We start from the raw sequence: 27,648 nt of genomic DNA on the forward strand, positions 1-27,648 counted from the left end.
CAGCCAGTACGTCATCCATGGCCACCGGATCGGACCGGACCCCTTCCACAAGGGAGGGTGGCACATAGGAGAAAAAGAAAAGAAACGGCAGATCAACTGGTCTAAAAAGGGAGTCTACTTAAATGCTAGAGTATAGAAATGAGTTTTAAGGTGAGACTTAAATGCTTCTACTGAGGTGGCATCTCGAACTGTTACCAGGAGGGCATTCCAGAGTACTGGAGCCCGAAATGAAAACGCTCTATAGCCCGCAGACTTTTTTTGGGCTTTGGGAATCACTAAAAAGCCGGAGTCCTTTGAACGCAGATTTCTTGCCGGGACATATGGTACAATACAATCGGCAAGATAGGCTGGAGCTAGACCGTGCAGTATTTTATACGTAAGTAGTAGAACCTTAAAGTCACATCTTAAGTGCACAGGAAGCCAGTGCAGCTGAGCCAGTATAGGCGTAATATGATCAAACTTTCTTGTCAATCGGCAAGAAAATGAAAGCTCAAGAAAACATCTATACGTTTGATGACTTTGTAGATCTTTGCAAGACAGCATCAAGATGGATTGGTTTTCCTTTTTTTTCTCTCAAAATCAGCTAGAAGTGAGTTACTAGGTTTTGCCTTTGGACGGGAGAGATTTTGGGCCAAAGTAAAACAAAAAACCACAACATGGAATTGACTTTATTTTTAAGTTATCATGCCATGATTTTACCATTCTGGCCCACTTGGGAATAGATTTACCTCCATGCGGCCGCTGGGCTAAATTGACTTTGGCATAGATGAACTTTGTTTGCATGTTCTCCCCGTGAATGCGTGGGTTCCCTCCGGGTACTCCGGCTTCCTCCCACCTCCAAAGACATGCACCTGGGGATAGGTTGATTGGCAACACTAAATTGGCCCTAGTGTGTGAATGTTGTCTGTCTATCTGTGTTGGCCCTGCGATGAGGTGGCGACTTGTCCAGGGTGTACCCCGCCTTCCGCCCGATTGTAGCTGAGATAGGCGCCAGCGCCCCCCGCGACCCCGAAAGGGAATAAGCGGTAGGAAATGGATGGATGGATGGAACTTTATTTGCAGTTGAGCACCCACGTATCATAGACATAAGAGGGTTCTCTGCTGCCATCTAGAGGCTTTAAAGGACAAGCACGGCGTGTATGTGGCCTCAACTCTCACCTTGGGAGGAGATTAAGAGATTTTGAGGCTTGTCGTCGTCGGTGGAAGCCGGGCTGTCATCTGCCCTTCGTCATGAAAACCGCACATCTGCAGCATGTGTTCAATGTGAAGGTTGCGCCTATTTTTAGGAGCAGCATGCAGACCCTGGCTGCTTTCATTGTGAGCTTAGCGAGGAGGAGGAGGAGGAGGGGGTCATACAAGGGCAGACAGCAGCTTGTCAACAGCGTCCGAACAAACGGGCTGCAGATGGCGAGGTGACGGACGCGGGGATGCATCCTCTGCGACGTGGACATGAGCTATGAGAGGACTGGTCATCAGCTGTTCATACACACCTTGAAAGAGCACCAAATTATTTTTTACTTGCAGGTGTCATTGTCATGTTTGAGTGGCGAAGGTGACCAAAATAACATAGAGCAGGGTTGTTAGACCTTTTCCCCACCAAGGACCGGTTTAATGTATGCTTTATTTTCACGGAGATAATAATCTGGCACATTTACATTTTATATGTCGGTTAATGTGCATTGTCCCATGTAATATCAATCAATCAATCAATCAATCAATCAATGTTTATTTATATAGCCCCAAATCACAAATGTCTCAAAGGACTGCACAAATCATTACGACTACAACATCCTCGGAAGAACCCACAAAAGGGCAAGGAAAACTCACACCCAGTGGGCAGGGAGAATTCACATCCAGTGGGACGCCAGTGACAATGCTGACTATGAGAAACCTTGGAGAGGACCTCAGATGTGGGCAACCCCCCCTCTCTAGGGGACCAAAAGCAATGGATGTCGAGCGGGTCTAACATCCATCCATCCATCCATTTTCTACCGCTTATTCCCTTGTGGGGTCGCGGGGGGCGCTGGCGCCTATCTCAGCTACAATCGGGCGGAAGGCGGGGTACACCCTGGACAAGTCGCCACCTCATCGCAGGGCCAACACAGATAAACAGACAACATTCACACTCACATTCACACACTAGGGCCAATTTAGTGTTGCCGATCAACCTATCCCCAGGTGCATGTCTTTGGAAGTGGGAGGAAGCCGGAGTACCAGGAGAGAACCCACGCATTCACGGGAAGAACATGCAAACTCCACACAGAAAGATCCCGAGCCTGGATTTGAACCCAGGACTGCAGGACCTTCGTATTGTGAGGCAGACGCACTAACCCCTCTCCCACCGTGAAGCCCCGGGTCTAACATGATACTGTGAAAGTTCAATCCATAGTGGCTCCAACACAGCCGCGAGAGTTCAGTTCAAGCGGATCCAAGACAGCAGCGAGAGTCCCGTCCACAGGAGACCATCTCAAGCGGAGGCGGATCAGCAGCGTAGAGATGTCCCCAACCGATACAGGCGAGCGGTCCATCCTGGGTCCCGACGAGCGGTCCATCCTGGGTCTCGACTCTGGACAGCCAGTATTTCATCCATGGTCATCGGACCGGACCCCCTCCACAAGGGAGGGGGGGACATAGGAGAAAGAAAAGAAGCGGCAGATCAACTGGTCTAAAAAGGAGGTCTATTTAAAGGCTAGAGTATACAGATGAGTTTTAAGGTGAGACTTAAATGCTTCTACTGAGGTAGCATCTCGAACTGTTACCGGGAGGGCATTCCAGAGTACTGGAATATGACCAAGGAGTTGTAATATACATCTACTAACAAGCTTACTGGTGTGTTTAGTGGGACAGGGGAAAGTTAATTTGAAGAAAATGTGGTACTTTGTAAATCGATTAATGTTTCTGTGCGGCCCGGTAGCAAATGCGTTATGGGGCGGCATAGCTCGGTTGGTAGAGCGGCCGTGCCAGCAACTTGAGGGTCGCAGGTTCGATCCCCGCTTCCGCCATCCTAGTCACTACCGTTGTGTCCTTGGGCAAGACACTTTACCCACCTGCTCCCAGTGCCACCCACACTGGTTTACATGTAAAAATTAGATATTGGGTTTCACTATGTAAAGCGCTTTGAGTCACTAGAGAGAAGGCGCTATATAAATATAATGCACTTCACCGGTACCGGTCCCCGGATCTATGGTTGGGGACCACTGATATAGAGCACATGGAAAAGTATTTTTTTATTTATTTTTTGCTTGCTTGAATAAATATCTAAAAAAAATAAAAATGATTAGAATTGGGATCTGATTGTCGCTGTGGCTTGTGCAGCCCTTTGAGACACTTGTGATTAAGAGCTATATAAATAAACTTTGATTGATTGATTGATAATTACAACATTTTCACTTCCGATACGATACCAATATTAGCTCTAAGTATTGGCACATAGTAGTATAAATCTGATATCAGTACAAATCCTAATAGATATTATATTATTTTGTACACTGTGTGAAAAAAATCTGTAGATTTTGCGGTAAAAACTGGCAAAATTTTACTGTAAAATTTGCAATGTATTTTACACCGAATTACCGTAAAATGTGAAACGTGTACCACTGTTATTTTGACAGTAAAAACATGGTGACTGAGCTTATAGAAGTGTGAACGATAGAAAAGGTTGAATTAGAATTTGAATTAGAATTAGACATACTTTATTAATCCCCGAGGGGAAATTAAAATTTTCAGCACAATCCCATTCAAGGTCAGACAAACATTACGGGGGGACAGACCAGGATGGCTGACGGGTCTACCAACTTCCGGCGCCCCTTACAAAAAAGGTGAGATACAGTTAAACAAGTGGGGGGAATGGGAGAAAAAAATAAAGAATAAAATAGATAAAAAATCGGTCTAAGCCTGGAACCCTAGAGAGGGAGTCCTGACTGAGGCCAAGGGAAAAAAACAACTCATAGCCATAGCACACAAACATCAAAGAAAACAAAGGACATTAAAGACTTTAAAAGAACAGGGCTGATGCAACCAGCCACTTCTACATACAGCTATGAATAAAAAGTAAAAGAAACACAAACACTGTGGTGGCCTCTGCGGTGTTCTACGCCATTGTCTGCTGGGGTGGAGAGAGCAATGCCAGAGACAGGAGCAGACCCAACAAAGCAACCAAGAGAGCCGACTCCACTCTCGGCCGCCAACCAACTCTCGGCCAGTGTCCAGTCCGCATGGATGAGCGAGGATACGTCCAAGGAGACTGAAGTGTCAGATACCTGCTCACTCAGCCAAGACACTGTGAACCTTGTCCGTCCCGGCGCTCGGCGCTAGCTCCGCAAACCTGTCTCTTCATTTGCATCTCCTCCAGTCTCTCCAACCGGACTATGGTGTGGCAGAGACCCAGTAGCTGGTCTCCATGGCCAAAAGACAGAACCAGAAGTCCACAAAGAAAGCACCACAGAAGTCACGAAAGTCACACAGTCCCAAAGGGTCCCGGACCAAAAGGCAAAAAAAAAAATATATATATATATATATATATATATATATAATTAAAATATATAATAAATTCAAGTGAAATGAGTCAGAGAACAATGATAAGTATGAAAAGCACTGACCTATTTATTATTAACCGTCTGGAATGGACTTATGTTGTCTTTAAGTTGAAGTAGAGTGGTAATCGTTTTTGGTGACACATAGTGGCCACATTAATTCATGAAGTTAAGCTCGTTTTGCAGCTAGTTGAATGATGTGTGTCAGAGTTATTTGGTGACGAACCCCAAGATGCAGAGATGGAGGCAGGCATGGAATGTGAAAACATGATTTAATAAAGATACTGAGACAAAAACAAAAACAAAAGGGTACAAACAAAAAGCACGCACAAGGGTGGGTATAACAAACTAAGGGCTATGAACAAACTAATCGGAAGCAGGGAGCAAACAACAGTAAGCTACAAAACATCTACCAAATATAGCTTACCGCTACACTGCATTCACATGACCAGTAGGAATGACAAGTCGAAAATGACATTGACACGACAATAATCCAGCCCTGACTGGAAGAGAAAACAGGTCTTGAATAGTGGCTGGCTGATTGATCCCAGGTGTGGGCAGGTGCCAATCAGCCATAGCTGAGGGTTACACAGCACTCAGGGAGACAAACAGGAAACAGAACCAAAATAAGAGTGCTGACAGGAACAAAGACAAATGCAGAGGAAAAACTAAGAAATAGACCAAAACTGTCAGGGACAAGCCCGACAATGTGGGCACGTTTTTTCCTGGTTACTTTTTAATACACTTTAATAGACTTTGTATGTTAAAGTTAAGGTTAAAGTGCCAATGATTGTCACACACACACATGTAAGTAATATGCAACTACAATTATATGATGCTTGTTTATATTGACAAATACACTATTTTAGACTGCAATGTTGTTCAATGATTATGTATGTCTGGCTCGACTGCTTAGTCGTTGTGTAGCTGCTTACTCCTAGTAGCCTATAGCCTAGCATGTCTACCTTTTGTAAATGACTTGAATAAAATATAGGAAAAGACTAACCTTGCGTGCTTATTAGAGGACATTTTTGATGTGAACCCGTTGCAGGACTGCTTGTCTGGATATATCATCATTCCATACCTGTTGGATTTTTTTTCGCTGATAGGTCGTGACACTATCTTCCTTTCGTTGCAGTGCCTAGTTTCTGGGTTGCAGGGCGTGGCCACTCTGATAATCATTTCCTCTTGAGTACTTAAGCTCTCCAGTCCCTTCACACCACGCCAGTAGGTTCCTGATGGTTCACCCTTCCAGTCGTGCGCGTCCCCTCTGCTTTGGCTCCACACACGCTTCTCGTTCCCTGTGGCTCAGTCCCAGCCTTGTCATGTTGTGTTAATAGTTACTTCTTCACACTTTAAATGTGCTATTTCGATTCCTCACACTTTAAGTGTGCATCCTTATTTATTTTGTCCTCACTCCTTTTTTTGAGTGCTCTTTCTGTTATTATTCTTATTTATTTTGGGGGTCCTCCTCTGGCTAAGCGGTTTGAGACAAATAGACCCATATTATTGATGTTATATAATATCTCGAAAATAGAATAGAATAGAATGGACTTTATTGTCATTATATTTGCATATAACAAGATTAAGGACTCCAATTTAAAGGCCTACTGAATGAAATAAGATGTTCTTGATTAAAAAGGGATAGCAGGTCCATTCTATGTGTCATACTTAATCATTTCGCGAGATTGCCATATTTTTGCTGAAAGGATTTAGTAGAGAACATCCACGATAAAGTTCGCGACTGGAGAAAAGCCCTGCCTCTACTGGAAGTCGGGGACGATGACGTCACATGTTGATGGCTCCTCACTCACATCTTCACATTGTTTATAATGGGAGCCTCCAACAAAAAGAGCTATTCGGACTGAGAATACGAAAATGTCCCCATTAATTTGAGCGAGGATGAAAGAATTGTGTTTAAGGATATTGATAGCGATGGACTAGAAAAAAAAATAAAATAAAATAAAAAAATTTAAAAAAGAAATACGCGATTGCATTGGAACGGATTCAGATGTTTTTAGACACATTTACTAGGATAATTCTGGGAAATCCCTTATCTTTGTATTGTGTTGCTAGTGTTTTAGTGAGTTAAATAGTACCTGATAGTCGGAGGGGTGTGTCCACATGTGTGTTGACGCGCAGTGTCTCAGGGAAGTCGACAGCAGCTTTATGGACGGCACAAGCTCAGCTGATCTCCGGTAAACAGCGACTTTTTAACCACAATTTTTCTCACCGAAAACTGCTGGTTGACATTCGGTCGGGGTCCATGTTCGCTGTGATCCATAGTAAAGTTTCACCTCCGTGAATTTTAAACAAGGAATCCCCGTGTGTTTGTGTGGCTAAAGGCTAAAGCTTCCCACCTCCATCTTTCTACTGTGACTTCTGCAATATTAATTGAACAAATTGCAAAAGATTCAGCAACACATATCTCCAAAATACTGTGTAATTATGCGGTTAAAGCAGACAACTTTTAGCTGTGTGTGTGCGCAGCGCTCATATTTCCTAACAGCCTGTGACGTCAAGTGTACACGTCATCATTACGCGACGTTTTCAAGAAAAAACTCCCGGGAAATTTAAAATTGCAATTTAGTAAACTAAAAAGGCCGTATTGACATGTGTCGCAACGTTAATATTTCATTATTGATATATAAACTACCAGACTGCGTGGTGGGTAGTAGTGGGTTTTAGTAGGCCTTTAAAGTGCGGTAGTGGGAACAAATATGGGATCAAAATAAATTACACAAGAAGTAGTAAAGATAAAACTAAGAATTGGCTACTTGTCCAGGGTGTACCCCGCCTTCCGACCGAATATAGCTGAGATAGGCTCTAGCGACCCCCTGCGACACCGAAAAGGACAAAATAATAAGGAATCCTGTACAAAATCTAAAAACTGCAGTAGTAATGAGGAAAAGCAGATATTTATTTCTTCTTTAACAAAAAGGGGGAACTTTTTAATTACATTTTAAGCGCCTGAAATAAAACAAATGATGTCGACAATTATGAAATCGGGACCCCCTCCTCACTGTGCAGCTCCACCTGTGTCAAACATCTTCTTGCGTCCCTCCATGCCCGACATGGCCTCCACGTTTTTACGCCAGTCACCCACCTCGCTTGTAAGCACCTGGCAAGGGAAGGAAAGCGATAAGTGTCCACGTTGGGAACCCAGGAGGGTTTCCAATTAATACCTTGTCCTGCTTCACATCCTCCTTCTTCACAGACTTGAGATTGGCACGGAGGTCCATGGAGCCCTTGTGCTTGGAGCCCAGCAGGGCCCTCATCATTTCGTCGGCCGACACCCTCACCTTCCTCAGGGCGGGTTTTTTGAACTTGCCCCCCAGGTCCTGCACCTTCAGTTTCAGCTCTCGGATCTAGAAGACATAGGAAAACCAACACTTGAAGCTTTAGGTGAAATGAAGGGAAGTGAATTATATTTATATAGCGCTTTTTCTCTAGTGACTCAAAGCGCTTTACATAGTGAAACCCAATATCTAAGTTACATTTAAAGGGGAACATTATCACCAGACCTATGTAAGCGTCAATATATACCTTGATGGTGCAGAAAAAAGACCATATATATTTTTTAACCGATTTCCGAACTCTAAATGGGTGAATTTGGGCGAATTAAACGCCTTTCTGTTTATCGCTCATGTGATGATGACGTCAGAACGTGACGTCTCCGAGGTAATACAGCCGCCATTTTCATTTTCAACACATTACAAACACCGGGTCTCAGCTCTGTTATTTTCCGTTTTTTTGACTACTTTTTGGAACCTTGGAGACATCATGCCTCGTCGGTGTGTTGTCGGAGGGTGTAACAACACTAACAGGGAGGGATTCAAGTTGCACCACTGGCCCGAAGATGCGAAAGTGTCTGCCGCCAGACCCCCATTGAATGTGCCAGAGTGTCTCCACATTTTACCGGCGATGACAGACATGGCACAGAGATGTATGGATAACCTGCAGATGCATTTGCAACGATAAAGTCAACGAAATCACAAAGGTGAATTTTTTGATGTAGACTTATGGGCTAATCAGACATATTTGGTTGCGGCATGACTGCCGGCTAATCGATGCTAACATGCTATGCTAATCGATGCTAACATGCTATTTACCGGCGGTGCTAAAGCAGACATGGCACAGAGATGTATGGATAACCTGCAGATGCATTTGCAACGATAAAGTCAACGAAATCACAAAGGTGAGTTTTGTTGATGTTGACTGCCAGCTAATCAATGCTAACATGCTACGCTAATCGATGCTAACATGCTATTTACCGGCGGTGCTAAAGCAGACATGGCACAGAGATGATGGATAACCTGCAGATGCATTTGCAACTATATTACGTTTCCTTCCACCCACATTTAATGCGTAAAAAACACTTACCAATCGACGGATTTAAGTTGCTCCAGTGTCAAGAGATGCAAAAGTCCTGATCGTTTGGTCAGCAAATTTTACCGGCGATGCTAATGCAGCTATTCGGCCATGCTATGGCTATGAATAGCGTCAATAGCTATTCGCTCAATAGCTTCAGTTTCTTCTTCAATACTTTCATACTCCAACCATCCGTTTCAATACATGCGTAATCTGTTGAATCGCTTAAACCGCTGAAATCCGAGTCTGAATCCGAGCTAATGTCGCTACATCTTGCTGTGGTATCTGCCATTGTTTGTTTGTATTGGGAGCACTGTATGACGTCACAGAGAAATGGATAGTGGTTTCGAAGATAGCGAAAATAAGGCACTTTAAAGCTTTATTTAGGGATATTCCGGGACCGGTAACATTTTGAAAAACAATTCAAAAAATGCAACAAGCCACTGGGAACTGATTTTTATTGTTTTTAACCATTTTGAAATTGTGAGAATGTCCCCTTTAAACCAGTGTGGGGGGCACTGGTAGCAGGTGGGTAAAGTGTCTTGCCCAAGGACACAATGGCAGTGACTAGGATAGTGGAAGCGGGGCTCGAACCTGGAACCCTAAAGTTGCTGGCACGGCCACTCTACCAACCGAGCTATACCGCTCCAAGGTCGTGACATTGAACGCTCCAGGGACACTCACGTCTATGTTGTGTTTGCTGACTTTGGATTCATAGGTGTATCTCTCCTCGTCAACCACGTCTATCTTGGCGTGCAGCTGCTTGCACAGGTCCTGATTGAAAAACATTGAATATTTATTGAAGTCATGCACGCTTCAGTGGGTTTTTTTTTTTTTACCTGCAGCTCATTCATGGACAGCCCAGACATCCGCAAAGGAGGCAACTTCTCCTCCAGATAGCGTACTTTCTCCTCCTCTCTCTCCTGACGCTCACGCTCCAGATCCTCGCAGGCTCTCGTCAGGAGCAGCATCTGATTGGACGTCCATCAGTAAAGTGTTGTTTTTTTTTTTTAAGAACTTGTCTTGGTTGGTAAAGAATAAGACTTACTTTTAAGGAGAGCTTGCGAGAAGCTGTGATCTTCGATTTCGGCTGCAGGAAAAAAAACGTCATAAAATATCTGTGACCTGTTGAGTTTCAGTTTAAAGTTCAGTTTCAGTTCATTTTGAACATGCATACCATACAATGTGATGCATCACATATTTCCAGTTGTTTTATTACAACACGTCCGAAAAGGAGTCGGAAGAAGAGGAACCTTTTTAATCCTACGCCTGTTCATACCATAGCAATTTGATCCTATTTCCTTGTTCTCTGTAACATACCAGTGAACAAATGAATAATAAATATATAATATACCATAGTAAGTAACCAACTATTAAAAACATTAATAATCTTTGTCTCTATAAAATAATAATTTGAAAAAATGGTTCAAAATGTTCATCATAATTGTTCTGTGGAGGGGGTCCGGACCGATGACCATGGATGAAGTACTGACTGTCCAGAGTCGAGACCCAGGATGGACCGCTCGCCGGGACCCAGGATGGACCGCTCGCCTGTATCGGTTGGGGACATCTCTACGCTGCTGATCCGCTTGAGATGGTTTCCTGTGGACGGGACTCTCGCTGCTGTCTTGGAGCCACTATGGATTGAACTTTCACAGTATCATGTTAGACCCGCTCGACATCCATTGCTTTCGGTCCCCTAGAGGGGGGGGGGGGTTGCCCACATCTGAGGTCCTCTCCAAGGTTTCTCATAGTCAGCATTGTCACTGGCGTCCCACTGGATGTGAATTCTCCCTGCCCACTGGGTGTGAGTTTTCCTTGCCCTTTTGTGGGTTCTTCCGAGGATGTTGTAGTCGTAATGATTTGTGCAGTCCTTTGAGACATTTGTGATTTGGGGCTACATAAATAAACATTGATTGATTGATTGATTCTTCTATGTACTTTGTGAAAACTTGTAGTTTGAACAGTCTCTTAAACTATATCATATTGGTGCTTTGTTCGATTGATTTGGTTAAACCGTACTTAATTTAATTCCACATACGGATATGCTAAAGGTTTTAAGTGTTGTAAGAGCATCTGAATGTTTTAAATCAGATTTTCCTCCAAGGTTATATCTCTCCTCTTTTTTTGAGAAGAATTGTTGTACATTCTTGGGTAGCAGGTTATAGTTTGCTTTGTACGTAATTTTAGCTGTTTGCAGACGCACCAAATTGTTGAATTTCAATATTTGCGATTGAATAGATAAATAAAGTTTGTATGTTCTCTAACTCCAACATTATGTTTTATTCTAACTGATCTTTTTTGTGACACTATTAGTGAATGAAGCACACATTTGTAGTTGTTTCCCATATTTCAACACAATAATCCAATCCAATCCACTTTATTTATATAGCACATTTAAACAACAAAATGTTTCCAAAGTGCTGCACAACCATATTAAAAACAACATTTACATACTATCCTGGGCTCCGCCAATGACTGAATAAAATAAAAAATAAAAAAATAAAAATACATATAAAACCAATATAAAAGCAATAACTCAGATATGGTAACACTAGCAAGCAGTAAAAAAATACCTGTGGTTCGAGTATTTAAATAAAATACAGATTATCATAAATTTGTGAAAAATGGCTGCATAAACTGTAAATTAAAATCAATGCTAATAACAAAAATATTCTAGTTAGAAAAACAGACCTCCACCAGACTTTAACTTCTGATGGTAAAAAATCCTTAAAAAATGTCCTGCATCCCTAAAATCTAATCACTTATTCCATATCCCATATCTGACATTTCTTGAAAGTTTCATTTAAATCCACCGATACCTTCTTGAGCTATGTTGCTAACTGACTAATACATAGACAAATTAATCCAACAAATCAAAGAATGAATGTAATTGTTATGTCTGTGTTTGCTTGATTTTCTGTCGCTTCCAAACATTCCGCAATTGGATTCACTCTTTGTCTTGGTCTCCTCAACTGGTTCTAAAGCGGGGTGAAAGAAACAAACTGAACCCTCTTGTCAGTCACCCATTCCCTATGTCTCTGTGGGTGGAGATGAGGTGTAACAAACGGTGCCGTGACCCGGATGCAAATCGGGATTGCTGCGGTACAGCATAACCCATCCATCCATCCATCCATCTTCTTCCGCTTATCCGAGGTCGGGTCGCGGGGGCAGCAGCCTAAGCAGGGAAGCCCAGACTTCCCTCTCCCCAGCCACTTCGTCTAGCTCTTCCCGGGGGATCCCGAGGCGTTCCCAGCCCGGCCGGGAGACATAGTCTTCCCAATGTGTCCTGGGTCTTCCCCGTGGCCTCCTACCGGTTGGACGTGCCCTAAACACCTCCCTAGGGAGGCGTTCGGGTGGCATCCTGACCAGATGCCCGAACCATCTCATCTGGCTCCTCTCGATGTGAAGGAGCAGCAGCTTTACTTTGAGTTCCTCCCGGATGGCAGAGCTTCTCACCCTATCTCTAAGGGAGAGCCCCGCCACACGGCGGAGGAAACTCATTTCGGCCGCTTGTACCCGTGATCTTATCCTTTCGGTCATGACCCAAAGCTCATGACCATAGGTGAGGATGGGAACGTAGATCGACCGGTAAATTGAAAGCTTTGCCTTCCGGCTCAGCTCCTTCTTCACCACAACGGATCGGTACAACGTCCGCATTACTGAAGATGCCGCACCGATCCGCCTGTCGATCTCACGATCCACTCTTCCCCCACTCGTGAACAAGACTCCTAGGTACTTGAACTCCTCCACTTGGGGCAGGGTCTCCTCCCCAACCCGGAGATGGCACTCCACCCTTTTCCGGGAGAGAATCATGGACTCGGATTTGGAGGTGCTGATTCTCATTCCGGCCGCTTCACACTCGGCTGCGAACCGATCCAGTGAGAGCTGAAGATCCCGGCCAGATGAAGCCAACAGGACCACATCGTCTGCAAAAAGCAGAGACCTAATCCCGCGGCCACCAAACCGGAACCCCTCAATGCCTTGACTGCGCCTAGAAATTCTGTCCTTGAAAGTTATGAACAGAATCGGAGAAGGCATTCGACCGTGTCCCTCGGGAAGTCCTGTGGGGAGTGCTCAGAGAGTATGGGGTATCGGACTGTCTTATTATGGCAGTCCGATCACTGTACGATCAGTGCCAGAGCTTGGTCCGCATTGCTGGCAGTAAGTCGGACACGTTTCCAGTGAGGGTTGGACTCCGCCAAGGTTGCCCTTTGTCACCGATTCTGTTCATAAAGCATAACTCATTAAAAACAAATTAGAATGCAGGACGTGTCCGACGAAGCTGCCTGTCCGCCAGCGTTGAGGGTCAATTCGGCCATTTGACCATACCAGATCTGGGAAAATTAAGGCCCAGTGGGCTACATGTGGCCCGTTAAGTGTTCAAATCTGGCCTGCCGAATATTCCTCAAAATGTTTTTTAGATCTTTAAGATGGAAACTGTAGCTGCCATTATGATGTGCAATGATGTTTTCAAATGACCGTAAGTCTTGAACTATACAAAGTATTTCAATGATTGGAATCTGCACTTTAGCATTATACACTAGTAACCATGGTAATATAAGTTACAGCAGCTCAGACGAGGCACCAGGCAATGTGTGTGGGGAGCGTTTCCACAGAGTGTTTCCAGAGCAGCAAGTCTGAAATGCGGGTTTCAGGAACCGACGTGGAAGGAGATTTTTACAACAAAGTTCTAAAGCTTAGTGATGTATCAGATATATCAGATTTAAGGGTTTGTTTGTATTTTACCATTCGTGTTAATATTTGGCTGTCCGCTGCATTTTTGTTGCATTTCGCTAGATTGTAAAATATGTCGATCGAGAGGGGGTGTGATGATCATATATTGTCAATATTCAGTGTTTTATTGTTCATAGATAATATTGTAAATCCCACATTCTTTATTTTCATGTACATTCTGGGTGTCTCATTCAGTAAACATTTTTAAAATTCAATTCCGTTTTTTAAGGCGGTCCGTCATAACGCTTTTAGCATTCAATCAGACCTTATTGTGAGGTTTTGTATTAGTGTTCCTAAAAACCAGATAAACCGGCCCCCAGACACATTTTTTTCTCTAAATTTGGCCCCCTAAGTCAAAATAATTACCCAGGGCCTGGACTATATCTGTAGTAACCGGTTGCTGAAAATCTGTTACTAGAAGGAAAATATATCAATCAATCAATCAATGATTACTTATATAGCCCTAAATCACTAGTGTCTCAAAGGGCTGCACAAACCACCACGACATCCTCGGTAGGCCCACATAAGGGCAAGGAAAACTCACACCCAGTGGGACATCGGTGACAATAATGACTATGAGAACCTTGGAGAGGAGGAAAGCAATGGATGTCAATGGATGTCGAGCTGGTCTAACATGATACTGTGAAAGTTCAATCCACAATGGATCCAACACAGTCGCGAGAGTCCAGTCCAAAGCGGATCCAACACAGCAACGAGAGTCCCGTTCACAGCGGAGCCAGCAGGAAACCATCCCAAGCGGAGGCGAATCAGCAACGCAGAGATGTCCCCAGCCGATACACAGGCAAGCATAATATGTTATTAGAATGTAGCAATATAGAGCTAGATTCATTTCTGGGGTTCCTCTGGGTTCCATTTTGGGACCTTGTTTATTTCTAATCTATATCAAAGAAAAAAAAATTGTAAGAATGAACTGCTTCTTATATTTGCAGATAAAACTTGTCTTTTAATATACCTTTCTCATCTTGATTGCTAGACAATAGAAGATAATTCAGAACTGTCAAATCTTTCTGAATGGTTTGAAATTGATCAACTGTCACTTAATATATATAAAAACTAAATATATGATTTTATGATTTATGATTAACTTTATGATGATGTGAGATCCGATCCGAGGATGTCATTGTGGCTTGTGCAGCCCTTTAAAACACTTGTGATTTAGGGCTATATAAATAAACATTGATTGATTGATTGATTGATTGGGGATAGGTTGATTGGCAACACTAAATATGCCCTACTGTGTGAATGTGAGTGTGAATGTTGTTTGTCTATCTGTGTTGGCCTTGCGATGAGGTGGCAACTTGTCCAGGGTGTACCCTGCCTTCCGCCCGATTGTAGCTGAGATAGGCGCCAGCGCCCCCCGCGACCCCAAAAAAGGGATTAAGCGGTAGAAAATGGATGGATGGATGATTGATTGATTGATTTTTAGTACAAAAAACTAAATTGTAATAAAGAAGAGGGGAAATCATTTGCTGATGGCACCAAAGTTAGCTTGGTGTGTCAAACCACATTTTTAGGAGTTATTGTTGTTGAAATATTAACTTTGGGAAACAACATACTGAACTTGTCTTTAGCACTATGATGAAATTAATGGGTATTTTGAGTAAAGTTTGGCGTTTTATTGATCGTTCTTGTAAGTTGCTATACTATACTTTATTATATCCATCGTCCAACTCCTCCCTGGGGATCCCGAGGCGTTACCAGGCCAGTTGGGAGACATAGTCTTCCCAACGTGTCCTGGGTCTTCCCCGTGACATCCTAACAGTCGGACGTGCCCTAAACCACCTCATCTGGTTACTCTCGATGTGGAGAAGCAGCGCCAGAGACGGACCAGAATTGAATTAGCAATGAAAATTTGGCACTGAAAGGCACATGATTCTCCATCCCTCCTACGAGTCCTATACATACCAAGCAGCGATCGCACAATGTTCGGAATTTCCTTCAACAATAACACTACTACTCATAGCAGACTTCATGAGAGCTAAGAACGAACGATTACTTTGGAACAAATGATGATCCAGAACCGTATATTTTTGAGCCTGGATATACGGACGGCATGGCGTAGTGGGTAGAGCGGCCGTGCCAGAAACCTGAGGGTTGCAGGTTCGCTTCCCACCTATTGACATCCAAATCGCTGCCGTTGTGTCCTTGGGCAAGACACTTCACCCTTGCCCCCGGTGCCGCTCACACTGGTGAATGAATGATGAATGAATTGGTGGTGGTCGGAGGGGCTGTAGGCGCAGACTGGCAGCTACGCTTCCGTCAGTCTACCCCAGGGCAGCTGTGGCTACAGATGTAGCTTACCACCACCAGGTGTGAATGAGTGATGGGTTCCAACTTCCCTGTGAGCGCTTTGAGTATCTAACAATAGAAAAGCGCGATATAAATCTAATCCATTATTATTATTATTATTATTATGGAGGATGAGCTACAAGTTTTTCAAGCTGAGTGATGAGTAGATCCAGCAGGTAGCATTGTTTCTAAGTGCTAAAAAAGAAATACAAACTACCAACATCCCCTGAAGGACATCACAGTGATAGCCGCTCTGACATCCATCCCTACTTCAATAACACCTGGGAGTTGAACTTTGCTCTTAATGCCTGCAGAGAGAGACCCCAGGCCTACGGACACAACATCACCTACACCCTGGACAATGGGCATATGCACACAACACACACAACACACACACCCCACGCCTTAGCCTCACCCCACGTGGAATGTTGGAACATGGAGCGGCGTCCTAGTGGCTGGCAGCCCTATGCCCCTCAGCCCTCGTTGCAAGTCTCGAACTGTATGTCGTATATTGTACTGTGTATGTGTTTTGTTATCAGGTTTTTTTCTCACTCCAGACTGCACCCGTTCAATAAGAGCCCTGTCTGAGAACAACTTTTTTTTTACTCATCCCATTTACCATGAATTGATTAACGTGGACCCCGACTTAAACAAGTTGAAAAACGTGTTCGGGTGTTACCATTTAGTGGTCAATTGTACGGAATATGTACTGTACTGTGCAATCTACTAATAAAAGTATCAATCAATCAATCAATCAATCCCGCTACGGCGTCTACCTTTTTCCTCATGAGTGGCGACCCATTAGCATTTCTGTTCTGTAACCCCGTCAAATCTTGAATGAGTTTGTGCTGAAAACTTGTGCAATGACGTTGAAGATCATTCCATTCCAGAAAGCATAAAAAAAACACACATGTGCTTGTCCCAGTGAATGATAGAGAAAATGTCCAAGAAAAAGTGCACTTCCTGGCACTTTTCCATACCCGTGTTGCTCCCCAACACTTCCATGTCATATACGGTATGAAACATGCACGCACAACTGTCACTTGAAGCACTTCCAGAATGTGAAAAGATAAAGTCGTATTCTTAGCACGTGAAGCATTCATGGATGCTGATAGGAAAAGAAGCAGATAAGCTCTGCCAGATCTTCTCCTAGGGTTACATGCACAAGGACGGCATGTCCCTTCTCCAAACATGTCGGATTAGCACTGCCGACTCACCTTATCCCACTTGGCGTTCATTGTTGGAGCTACCGCAACCCAAAAACAAAAGAAGACCAGTCATCAGGCAATTGTGATGAACATATTATTGCATTAAGTTGACTTTTTGTGAGTAAACAGCAGCATGAAAAGCAGTGTAAATCAAAGAAAACCTTTTCAACTACCAGCTATTGTTGAAGCATTCTTTAAATGACTACAATAGAACAAAAGACCTCACACATGGTTCCAAAGACAATGAGATGTAAGAGTTTCACGCAGTCGTCTTACCTGAGGTGTTTGCCTGCGTGCTGAAAGAAACAATGGGCCCCTTCGACAATGGGCTGCCTTTATACTGACGCGGCTGACAGCCAGTCGGAGTGTCCACAAAGAATGGGCTGGCAGGGGCCCAGGCCTGACATATGACCTGCCCCGACTGACACCATGGCCACTGGAAAGAACATGTAATAATCATAATAATAAGTCATGATGAGCAAGGAGGTATGTGTACGGATGAGACCCGGAGTTAATAATATTGTTGCTATGTTATAAATATCACCATTATATGATGGCCTTTAACATCCATCCATCCCTTTTCTACCGCTTATTCCCTTTTGGGGTCGCGAACATGCTTTTTATAAATCAATAACATCTTTAAAGGCCTACTGAAAGCCACTACTACCCACCACGCAGTCTGATAGTTTATATATCAATGATGAAATATTAACATTGCAACACATGCCAATACGGCCTTTTTAGTTTACTAAATTGCAATTTTAAATTTCCCGGAAGTTTCGTCTTGACATCTTGTAATGATGACGTGTACGCAAGACGTCAGGGGTTTTTAGGAAGTATGAGGGCTGCGCACACACACAGCTAAATGTCGTCTGCTTTAAAGGAATAATTACACGGTATTTTGGAGAACTGTGTTGCTGAATCTTTTGCAATTTGTTCAATTAATATTGGAGAACATGCAAACTCCACACACACACTAAATTGGCCCTAGTGTGTGAATGTGAGTGTGAATGTTGTCTGTCTATCTGTGTTGGCCCTGCGATGAGGTGGCGACTTGTCCAGGGTGTACCCCGCCTTCCGCCCGATTGTAGCTGAGATAGGCGCCAGCGCCCCCCGCGACCCCACAAGGGAATAAGCGGTAGAAAATGGATGGATGGATGGATGGATAATATTGGAGAAGACAAAGTAGAAAGATGGAGTTGGGAAGATTTAGCCTTTAGCCACACAAACACACGGTGATTCCTTGTTTAAAATTCCTGGAGGTGAAGCTTTACTATGAATCGGAGCGTGGTCAAGCGAACATGAAACACGACGGAATGTCAACCACCAGGTTTCGGTGAGAAAATTGTGGTTAAAAAGTCAGTTCTTACCGGAGAAAAGCTGAGCTTGTGCCGTCCATAGCTGCCGTCGACTCCCCTGAGACACTGCGCGTCAAGACACCCGTGGAGACACACTTCTGACTATCAGGTACTATTTAACTCACTAAAACACTAGCAACACAATAGAAAGATAAGGGATTTCCCATAATTATCCTACTAAATGTGTCTAAAAACATCGGAATCCGTCCCAATGCAATTGTGTTTTTTTTTTTTTCTAGTCCGTCGCTATCAATATCCTCAAACACGAACCTTTCATCCTCGCTCAAATTAATGGGGGAATTGTTGTTTTCTCGGTCCGAATAGCACTTTTTGTTGGAGGCTCCCATTAAAAACAATGTGAATATGTGAGGAGCCATCAACATGTGACGTCATCGTCTGCTACTTCCGGTACAGGCAGGGCATTTGTCTTAGCACCGAAAGTTGCGGACTTTATCGTGGATGTTCCCTACTAAATCCTTACAGCAAAAATATGGCAATATCGCGAAATGATCAAGTATGACACATAAAATGGACCTGCTATCCCCGTTTGAATAAGAAAATCTCATTTCAGTAGGCCTTTAAGGTTTGTTCTAAAAAAAAATTTAAAAAAAGTATTAAAGATGAATTAAAAATGGACCAATAATATTTGAATAGCGTGTGTTCAAACCCCATACCACGGCCCATTTGTGGCTCACTGTTTGTCTTGTAGATTAAAGGAAGATTAAACGCGAGCAGCGTTGAACGGACCCTCGCGAGTCGCACGCCTCACGCATGTAGCCCTGACCCACCACCAAAAATTCTAGGGATGCTAATGAAGTGAATTGGTTGACTCATATTACGTTCAACATATGGGCAGCACGGGGGTACAGGGGTTAGTGCATGTGCCTCACAATACGAAGGTCCTGAGAAGTCCTGAGTTCAATCCCGGACTCGGTGTCTTTCTGTGTGGAGTTTGCATGTTCTCCCCGTGACTGCGTGGGTTCCCTCCGGGTACTCCGGCTTCCTCCCACTTCCAAAGACATGCACCTGGGGATAGGTTGATTGGCAACACTAAAATTGTCCCTAGTGTGTGAATGTGAGTGTGAATGTTGTCTGTCTAGCTGTGTTGGCCCTGCGGTGAGGTGGCGACTTGTCCAGGGTGTACACCGCCTTCCGCCCGAATGCAGCTGAGATAGGCTCCAGCACCCCCCCAGCGAAACCCAATAGGGACAAGCGGTAGAAAATGGATGGATGTTGAACATATGGTGAATGTTTATAGCCAACTTGGAGGATGCAAGCCATCAGATCAGAGTGAATAATGGTTGAGAAAGAGCCTTAGGTAAACATTCGCATGTGGACTGGAATTTGTTCTCTCTCGAGAATAAAACAATAAAACCAGGCTTTGGAATGCCAGAGTTATAGCTCCATTCAGGCGGAAAGATTCCATGTCTACCTTAAACGTCAAGCCTACAAGTTATGCTATAGATCTGTTGTTTTCCAGTCAGTACACACGAACATGGGGTTGTTCGGACTTAGCGCACACTCGGACAGAGAAAGAAGGAATATATAAACTGATCGTTTGGCTTCTCGAGTTCACTAAGATTCCTCCGGTACTGCAGACCTGTTTAAATGACGCTCGCTTGTAATAAAGCAACTTTTGGTTCAGCAAAGCGTCTCCGACGTCTCTTTTGATCCAACTACTCAGCCGGGTCGTCTGAAATTGATTAATGGATTGATTGAAACTTTTATTAGTAGATTGCACAGTACAGTACATATTCCATACAATTGACCACTAAATGGTAACACCCGAATAAGTTCTTCAACTTGTCTAAGTTGGGGTCCGTTTGAATCAATTTATGGTAAATACACAGAAATACACTTCACGAGCATACTAAACCTGGCATGTACAACAGTCAACAAGTATCAAGTACCAGGTTATCAGACTCTGAGGTGCAAAGCTGCAAAATTGGCTTAAAAAATTAGTATGTTAGCAGCTACCACATGTCAAGCACCAAGTTTGACCCTGAAGTGAACCTCTGTAAAAAAAAATAACTAATCAAGTTAGCATGCTTATGTTAGCATGCTAGCGTTTTAAAGTGAGGACTTTAAATGGGAACTTAAAGGCCTACTGAAATGAGATTTTCTTATTCAAACGGGGATAGCAAGTCCATTCTATGTGTCATACTTGATCATTTTGCGATATGGCCATATTTTTGCTGAAAGGATTTAGTAGAGAACATCGACGATAGAGTTCGCAACTTTTGGTCGCAAATAAAAAAGCCTCGCCTGTACCGGAAGTAGAAGCCGATGAGTGTGAAGGCTCCTCACATCCGCACATTGATTACAATCATGGACACCAGCAATGCGAGCGATTCTGACCGAGAAAGCGACAATTTCCCCATTAATAGGAGCGAGCATGAAAGATTCGTGGATGAGGATAGTGAAAGTGAAGGACTAGAAGAAAAAAGAAGAAAAAAGACGAGGACAGTGGGAGATATCCATCCATCCATTTACTACCGCTTATTCCCTTTCGGGGTCGCGGGGGGCGCTGGCGCCTATCTCAGCTACAATCGGGCGGAAGGCGGGGTACACCCTGGACAAGTCGCCACCTCATCGCAGGGCCAACACAGATAGACAGACAACATTCACACTCACATTCACACACTAGGGCCAATTTAGTGTTGCCAATCAACCTATCCCCAGGTGCATGTCTTTGGAAGTGGGAGGAAGCCGGAGTACCCGGAGGGAACCCACGCATTCACGGGGAGAACATGCAAACTCCACACAGAAAGATCCCGAGCCTGGATTTGAACCCAGGACTGCAGGACCTTCGTATTGTGAGGCAGACGCACTAACCCCTCTGCCAGTGGGAGATATTCAGATGTTATTAGACACATTTACTAGGATAATTCGGGAAAATCCCTCATCTACTTATTGTGTTACTGGTGTTTTAGTGGGATTATAAAGTCATACCAGAAAGTCGGAGGGGTGTGGTGACCGCCAGTGTCTCTGAGTGAAGCCATGGAGGAGCCAAGAAAGACGCAGCTGCCTCTTTGACAGCTGCAGGAAGAACGACACAAGCTCCACTCATGTTTACGGTAGGAGCCAACTTATGACCACAATTTTCTCACCGAAACCTGCCGGTTGACATGTGGTAGAGAAACATGTTCGCTTGACCGCTCTGTTCCATATTAAAGCTTCAAAACAAAGAAAGAAACACCGGCTGTGTTTGTGTTGCTACAGCCGGCCCAAATACACCGCTTTCCACCAAATGCATTCTTCTTTGTAGTCTCCATTATTAATTGAACAAAGTGCAAAAGATTCAGCAACACAGATGTCCAGAATACGGACGACTTTTAGCCGTGAGTGGTGCTGGGATAAAATGTCCGCTACAACCAATAACGTCACAAGCACGAGTCAACATACACGTCATCATTCCGCGACGTTTTCAACAGGACATTTCGCGGGAAATTTAAAATTTCAATTTAGTAAACTAAAAAGGCCGTATTGGCATGTGTTGCAATGTTAATATTTCATCATTTATGTATAAACTATCAGACTGCGTGGTCGGTAGTAGTGGGTTTCAGTAGACCTTTAACCTTTTTTTTTTAAATCTTGCCTATCGTTCACAATCATTATGAACGACACGACAACGGATATATGTTTGTAATGCATTTTTACTCATTAATAAAAACGTAAATAAAAGTTTGCTCACAATGGAGCCAATAGGAGGTCCTCTATTCCACCCATAAAACCCAATTAAAAAACTAACCATTAACCGCAAAAAATACTTCATTTACATTCGGTGACTTGAATATTAACCAAGTATTAGTGATATTGTTATTATAAGTGCTAACGCAGACAAACTAATTATAGCAACGCCACAGCCAGTTAACATCTAAATGTCCTCCAACAAGCACACAAGTTGGTCTTTTCTTTTGATTTAGTCAAGTCATTTACAAAAGATAAACATGGTAGGCTATAGGAGCTATTAGCTACTCAACAGCTAAGCACACAATAGTGCCTAAGCTCGACATACGAAATTAATGTCCTTCATTGAAAATATTGCAGTCTAAAACAGCACAAGTATCAATCAATGTCAATCAATGTATTTTATTTTAGCAATCTTCACATAAAACAAAGAACAACAACAAGAAAAGAAAAAAAAACACTCATTTGAGCAATGATTGAGCCGAAAGGGTGTAGGTTGAAGCAACGCTTATATAAACCTACCCCATCACAACAAGAACAAGGTTCAAAATATAGAACTATATATCAACTAATTATCCGCATCATTCAACTCGCTGCATCATTAGCTTAATTATTGTATCCACTAGGTGGCGCCCAAAAACAATTACCATTCCACTTCAATTTCCGTCAGTCTACTCCAGGGCAGCTGTGACTGCAAATGTAGCTTACCACCATTTATTACTACACATACTACTATATCATGAATATTGTTCAAAACTCATTTACTACAAAATGTATTTCATTTACTTACAACTGACCTTTGAACTCAGCTACTTCGGCCATATTGCAACCATTCAAAATGATTTGTGCTTTTTTATTTTGGTCAGTGCAATGTATCTGTCTATTGATCTAGAACGCTCCGTCATTTCTCTTCAGTGATCCTCAGCAGGTGTATGTGCTATTCCTGAAGCAACCCAACCCCTCAACACACACACACACACACACACACACACACACACACACACACACACACACCAAATCTTGTACTTGTTACGTTCTTGAGACCTCTGAAAAATGCCTACCTCTTTAGGATCACCCTTTTGAGATGCATAAATATTTGTATTCACAACATTAATAATATATAGACACTATGCAAATATAAAAAATCAAATATAAAAAATAATTTTGGTTGAATTTTTTGCTTGTAATTGGTTTTTAATCTTCATTATTTACTTCAAGTTATTACAGTATGTCCATATATATATATATATATATGGACATATATATATATATATATATATATATATATATATATATATATGGACATACTGTAATGGACATATATATATATATATATATATATATATATATATATATATATATATATATATATGGACATACTGTAATAACTTGAAGTAAATAATGAAGATTAAAAACCAATTACAAGCAAAAAATTCAACCAAAATTATTATATATATATATATATATATATATATATATATATATATATATATATATATATATATATATATATATATATCCCACTTCCAAAGACATGCACCTGGGGATAGGTTGATTGGCAACACTAAATTGGCCATAGTCTGTGAATGTGAGTGTGAATGTTGTCTGTCCATCTGTGTTGGCCCTGCGATGAGGTGGCGACTTGTCCAGGGTGTACCCCGCCTTCCGCCCGATTGTAGCTGAGATAGGCGCCAGCGCCCACCGCGACCCCGAAAGGGAATAAGCGGTAGAAAATGGATGGATGGATATATATATATATATATATATATATATATACACACATATACATATATGTGTGTGTGTGTTTGTGTGTGTGTGGGAAAAATCACAAGACGACTTCATCTTTAGGACGATTGAGGGAACCCCTCATGAAACAGTTCCGTAGAGATGAAGTAGTCTTGTGATTTTTCCCACACACACACATATATTGCGCTCTACCAAGGTATCAAACACTATTCTCTGGATAATCTATATATATATATATATATATATATATATATATATATATATATATATATATATATATATATATATATTATTAGTTTTATTAACTTTGGCCAAAGGGTGCGCATTTCCATTTCTTACACAAACTTGTTATTTCATATGTCGACCAGAGATGGAGCACTTCAAATTTCTTACAGATAACTGTTATTTCATATGTTGACCAGAGCACTTCTAAAACCGACACACAGTCCATTTTAAAAAAGTCCTCCTTTTTTGGACCACCCTAATTTTGACAGATTTCACCACCAGGGGTGCAAATGAGATCTCTATTTTTAGTTTTTTTTAATGTGCTGAAGGCCGATGACAAACAAATCACGCACTTAGGGCAACACAGCTCTAGAAGCTAACCGTTAATGGCCAATATAGTCTTAGTACCGTTGTGTATTTGTTCATCCTATGGTCACATATGGGACGCTGGTTGTCTTACGTCAGCACTGGAAGTCGTAAAATCAGCTGTTCACCCGACGGGTTTTTTTCGGGGATGATAAGGGAAGTCCTTATTTAGCTGCCGTCTTGTTTTATCATATATTGTTGCCTTTGCACCTGTCAATGTGCTGTCAAATCCTGACTGGAGTAGGGCTGGGTGATATGGCCTTATTTAATATCTCGATATTTTTAGGCCATATCACGATACACATCTCGATATTTTGCCTTGAAATAACACTGGATGCGTATAATCACATCAGTAAGATGATTCTATGTGTCTACATTAAAACATTCTTGTTCATACTGCATTAATATATGCTACTTTTAAACTTTCATACAGAGAGGGAAATCACAGCTAAGTCAATTGACCAAAAGTGTATTTATTAAACGGTTATTATAACCAGTGGCACAAACATTCATGTCATTTCAAAACAGAAAGTGCAAGATTGTCAGAGACATTTTAAAACAAGCTATTAGTGCACTTTTGTGCTGATGTCACTAAGATGACTGTGGAGAGGCGGAGCCGACAGTCCGACAGCGGGGCAGGGCATGCTGGAGCCCTGCCCAAGATGGCGGCAAGGAGGCGGAGAATGCGGCGGAGTGGCGAGGCGGGGCGTGCTGGGAGCGACGCCGCAATCTGATTCAGGTGCGTGGATCGCGCACCGGCACACGATTGACTTCTCTCCTCGCAGTGTATAAAAGGGGAGAAGGAGGAAAGATCAGGGAACGAGGTGGAGTGTCCGCAACAGTGACTAAAGAGCAAAGAGGCAGCAAGACGCGAGAGACGAGGAGAACGACGACGGCGGCTGAAAGAGCGGACCTTGAGCGAGCAGAAGGAGGAAGGAGCTGAAAAGCGACCCGACCACAGACAAGCTTTATTGAAAAATAAAGAAGTCAAACCTGCTCAAAAGCATGTCCGTCCTGGGTGGTCCACTGAACCCGAGCGACGACAGCAAGAGACTGTCACAATGACGTATCAAAACTACACTAAATTTAAGTGTACTTTTTGTACAAAACGCCACTACAATAGTTTAAAACAAATAAAGTGCACTTTTGTGCATGATGTCACAAAATACATTTCAATAACTGTCAAATAGAAATGAGCTGCATAATAGGAAATCAAATCCCTATGTGGTGGTTTACTGCAGACGTCATCACCTTATGTTGTTCACTATTTTTTCATCCAGTGTTGTTGGTGTGGCACCGAACGGAGATGTTGACATGCAGGGTTCGCACTCTTCATTCTCTAGCAGGTGACTTTTGAAATGATGCTACACATTAGCTGTAATGCTATTTTTTGTAGCAACACTTTTGCCCCTCACTTGACAAATTACGGTTGTATGTTCGACATATTCCCACTTGAAGCCAAACCACCGCCAGACGATGGATCCCATGCTGTTTTTCTTGGGAATTAATTCTTCCTTCATTTGTTACCAGATTGGCACCTTCTTTCTCTCCTATTACCACACGCAACACAGCTAACGTTACCCATGCTGCTACCTCTCTGCTCCGCAAGGGCGTATACGTATGTGACGTGTGATGTGACAGTATGTGAGAAGGTTGTCATGCCTGTCAATCAGGTTCATGTTTGATCATGTTTATGTTTTGTTTTTGGACTCTTGTTTACTGTTTTGCACTTCCTAGTTGTGTTTGTTTCCATAGATACTGATTAGTTTCCACCTGGTCTCCAGGTCACGCCCCTGTCCTCAGCCTCACACCTGTTTCTAATCATCATCATAGTCACTATTTAAGTCATTTGTTTTCTGTTCCTCGGCGTGGGAACTTTGCTATCTACATACCGACCTTCTTACCTATGTTGCACCTCCTTCATGCCCTCGATCACCTGCCATGCACCTTGCTATTCATGCCCCTTGTTTTTGGTGACAGTAAGTGTTTTGTTTTAGTTGTTAGTAGCCATGCCATCGTGCTGTTTTTGCTTATAGTTCATTGTTATTCATGCCATTGAGCAAGTGTTTTGGTTTCATGTTTATAGTTATAGCCTCGGTTCTAGTATTTTGTCTCATAGCCCTGTTTTTGTACCACCATTGAGCGCCCCCTTTGTTTTTTTGTTTTTGTATTATAGTGTTTAAACAAATTAAACATGTACCTTAATTCACGCCTGGCGCGTCCCAAATTCCCTCTGCGTCGAAGAAGCAAAACAAATCCAAGTCAAAGTCCTGACAAAGGTTCGCTTGCTGTCTGTGAAAAGGAGACACACGAAAGAGTGGGAAGAGCTTGTAGTGTAATGCCAGCAGCTAAAAGCAATTGCGTGAGAACATATGCTCGAATATCACGATATAATTATTTTTTATATCGCGCAGAGACAAACCTGCGATATATCAAGTATATCAATATATCGCCCAGCCCTACTTTGGAGCAATGTTCACGGACTCTAGTATTTGCCTCTCTATTAGATGCAAATGTTTTCCGTATTGGAACCAGGATTTCGGTTCTAACTTGTTCACCGGTCCTCATATGGAAGGTACTTTTCCTTGTTAATGTCTCAAGACGGGTGGAAATACAAGAACACACACACACACACACACACAGACGAAGAACAAACAATGTCACAACATCCGACAGTGGTTGTATTTAAGCAATGTGAAAAAGGCCATCAGGTCGACCATTATATGTCCATGTCCAAGACATGCAAATGGTGCTTGAAGGACCTACTTCACCCTCGCCTGCTCTCTGAGTGCTTATAATGCATGTGTCGCCTTCATACAAGACCAGGATTTGTTTGGCCTGGTAAAGCAGCTGATGCATGCCTCCCTCCAGGACGCCTGCCATCAGCCTGTGGCTCTAATCCTTACTTAGCCTCAAAACTTGCCTCCAGGGTGGCCCACAAAATCTTTCCCTGTGTGTTGTGTGCCACTCTTTTTGTGCTATGCTTTTTTTTCCTGAGTATTCTGCCATTACGGTATACATATATACAAACCATAAAAATACCATAAGCATAATACGTACGTTTAATTGTCTCAAACTATTCATAATCATTTTATTTTTCTATAG

At 42.7% G+C, this 27,648-nt stretch overlaps 1 protein-coding gene across 1 annotated transcript; it reads right to left on the reverse strand.

Annotated features, from left to right (window-relative positions):
- Positions 1–7,431: 7,431 nt before the first annotated feature.
- LOC133560113 (troponin I, slow skeletal muscle-like) lies at positions 7,432–17,526 on the reverse strand. Its single transcript, XM_061912227.1, has 7 exons — positions 17,435–17,526; positions 17,168–17,196; positions 9,952–9,993; positions 9,743–9,874; positions 9,588–9,677; positions 7,718–7,900; positions 7,432–7,653 (listed from the first exon to the last, which is right to left on the reverse strand). Exons 2-7 carry the CDS (start codon positions 17,186–17,188, stop codon positions 7,552–7,554), a joined length of 570 nt encoding a protein of 189 aa, XP_061768211.1. The 5' UTR covers positions 17,189–17,196; positions 17,435–17,526; the 3' UTR covers positions 7,432–7,551.
- Between the last annotated feature and the right edge of the window lie 10,122 nt (positions 17,527–27,648).

Source organism: Nerophis ophidion, linkage group LG10, assembly GCF_033978795.1.
Source record: "Nerophis ophidion isolate RoL-2023_Sa linkage group LG10, RoL_Noph_v1.0, whole genome shotgun sequence".
NCBI classification, from domain to species: Eukaryota; Metazoa; Chordata; class Actinopteri; order Syngnathiformes; family Syngnathidae; genus Nerophis; species Nerophis ophidion.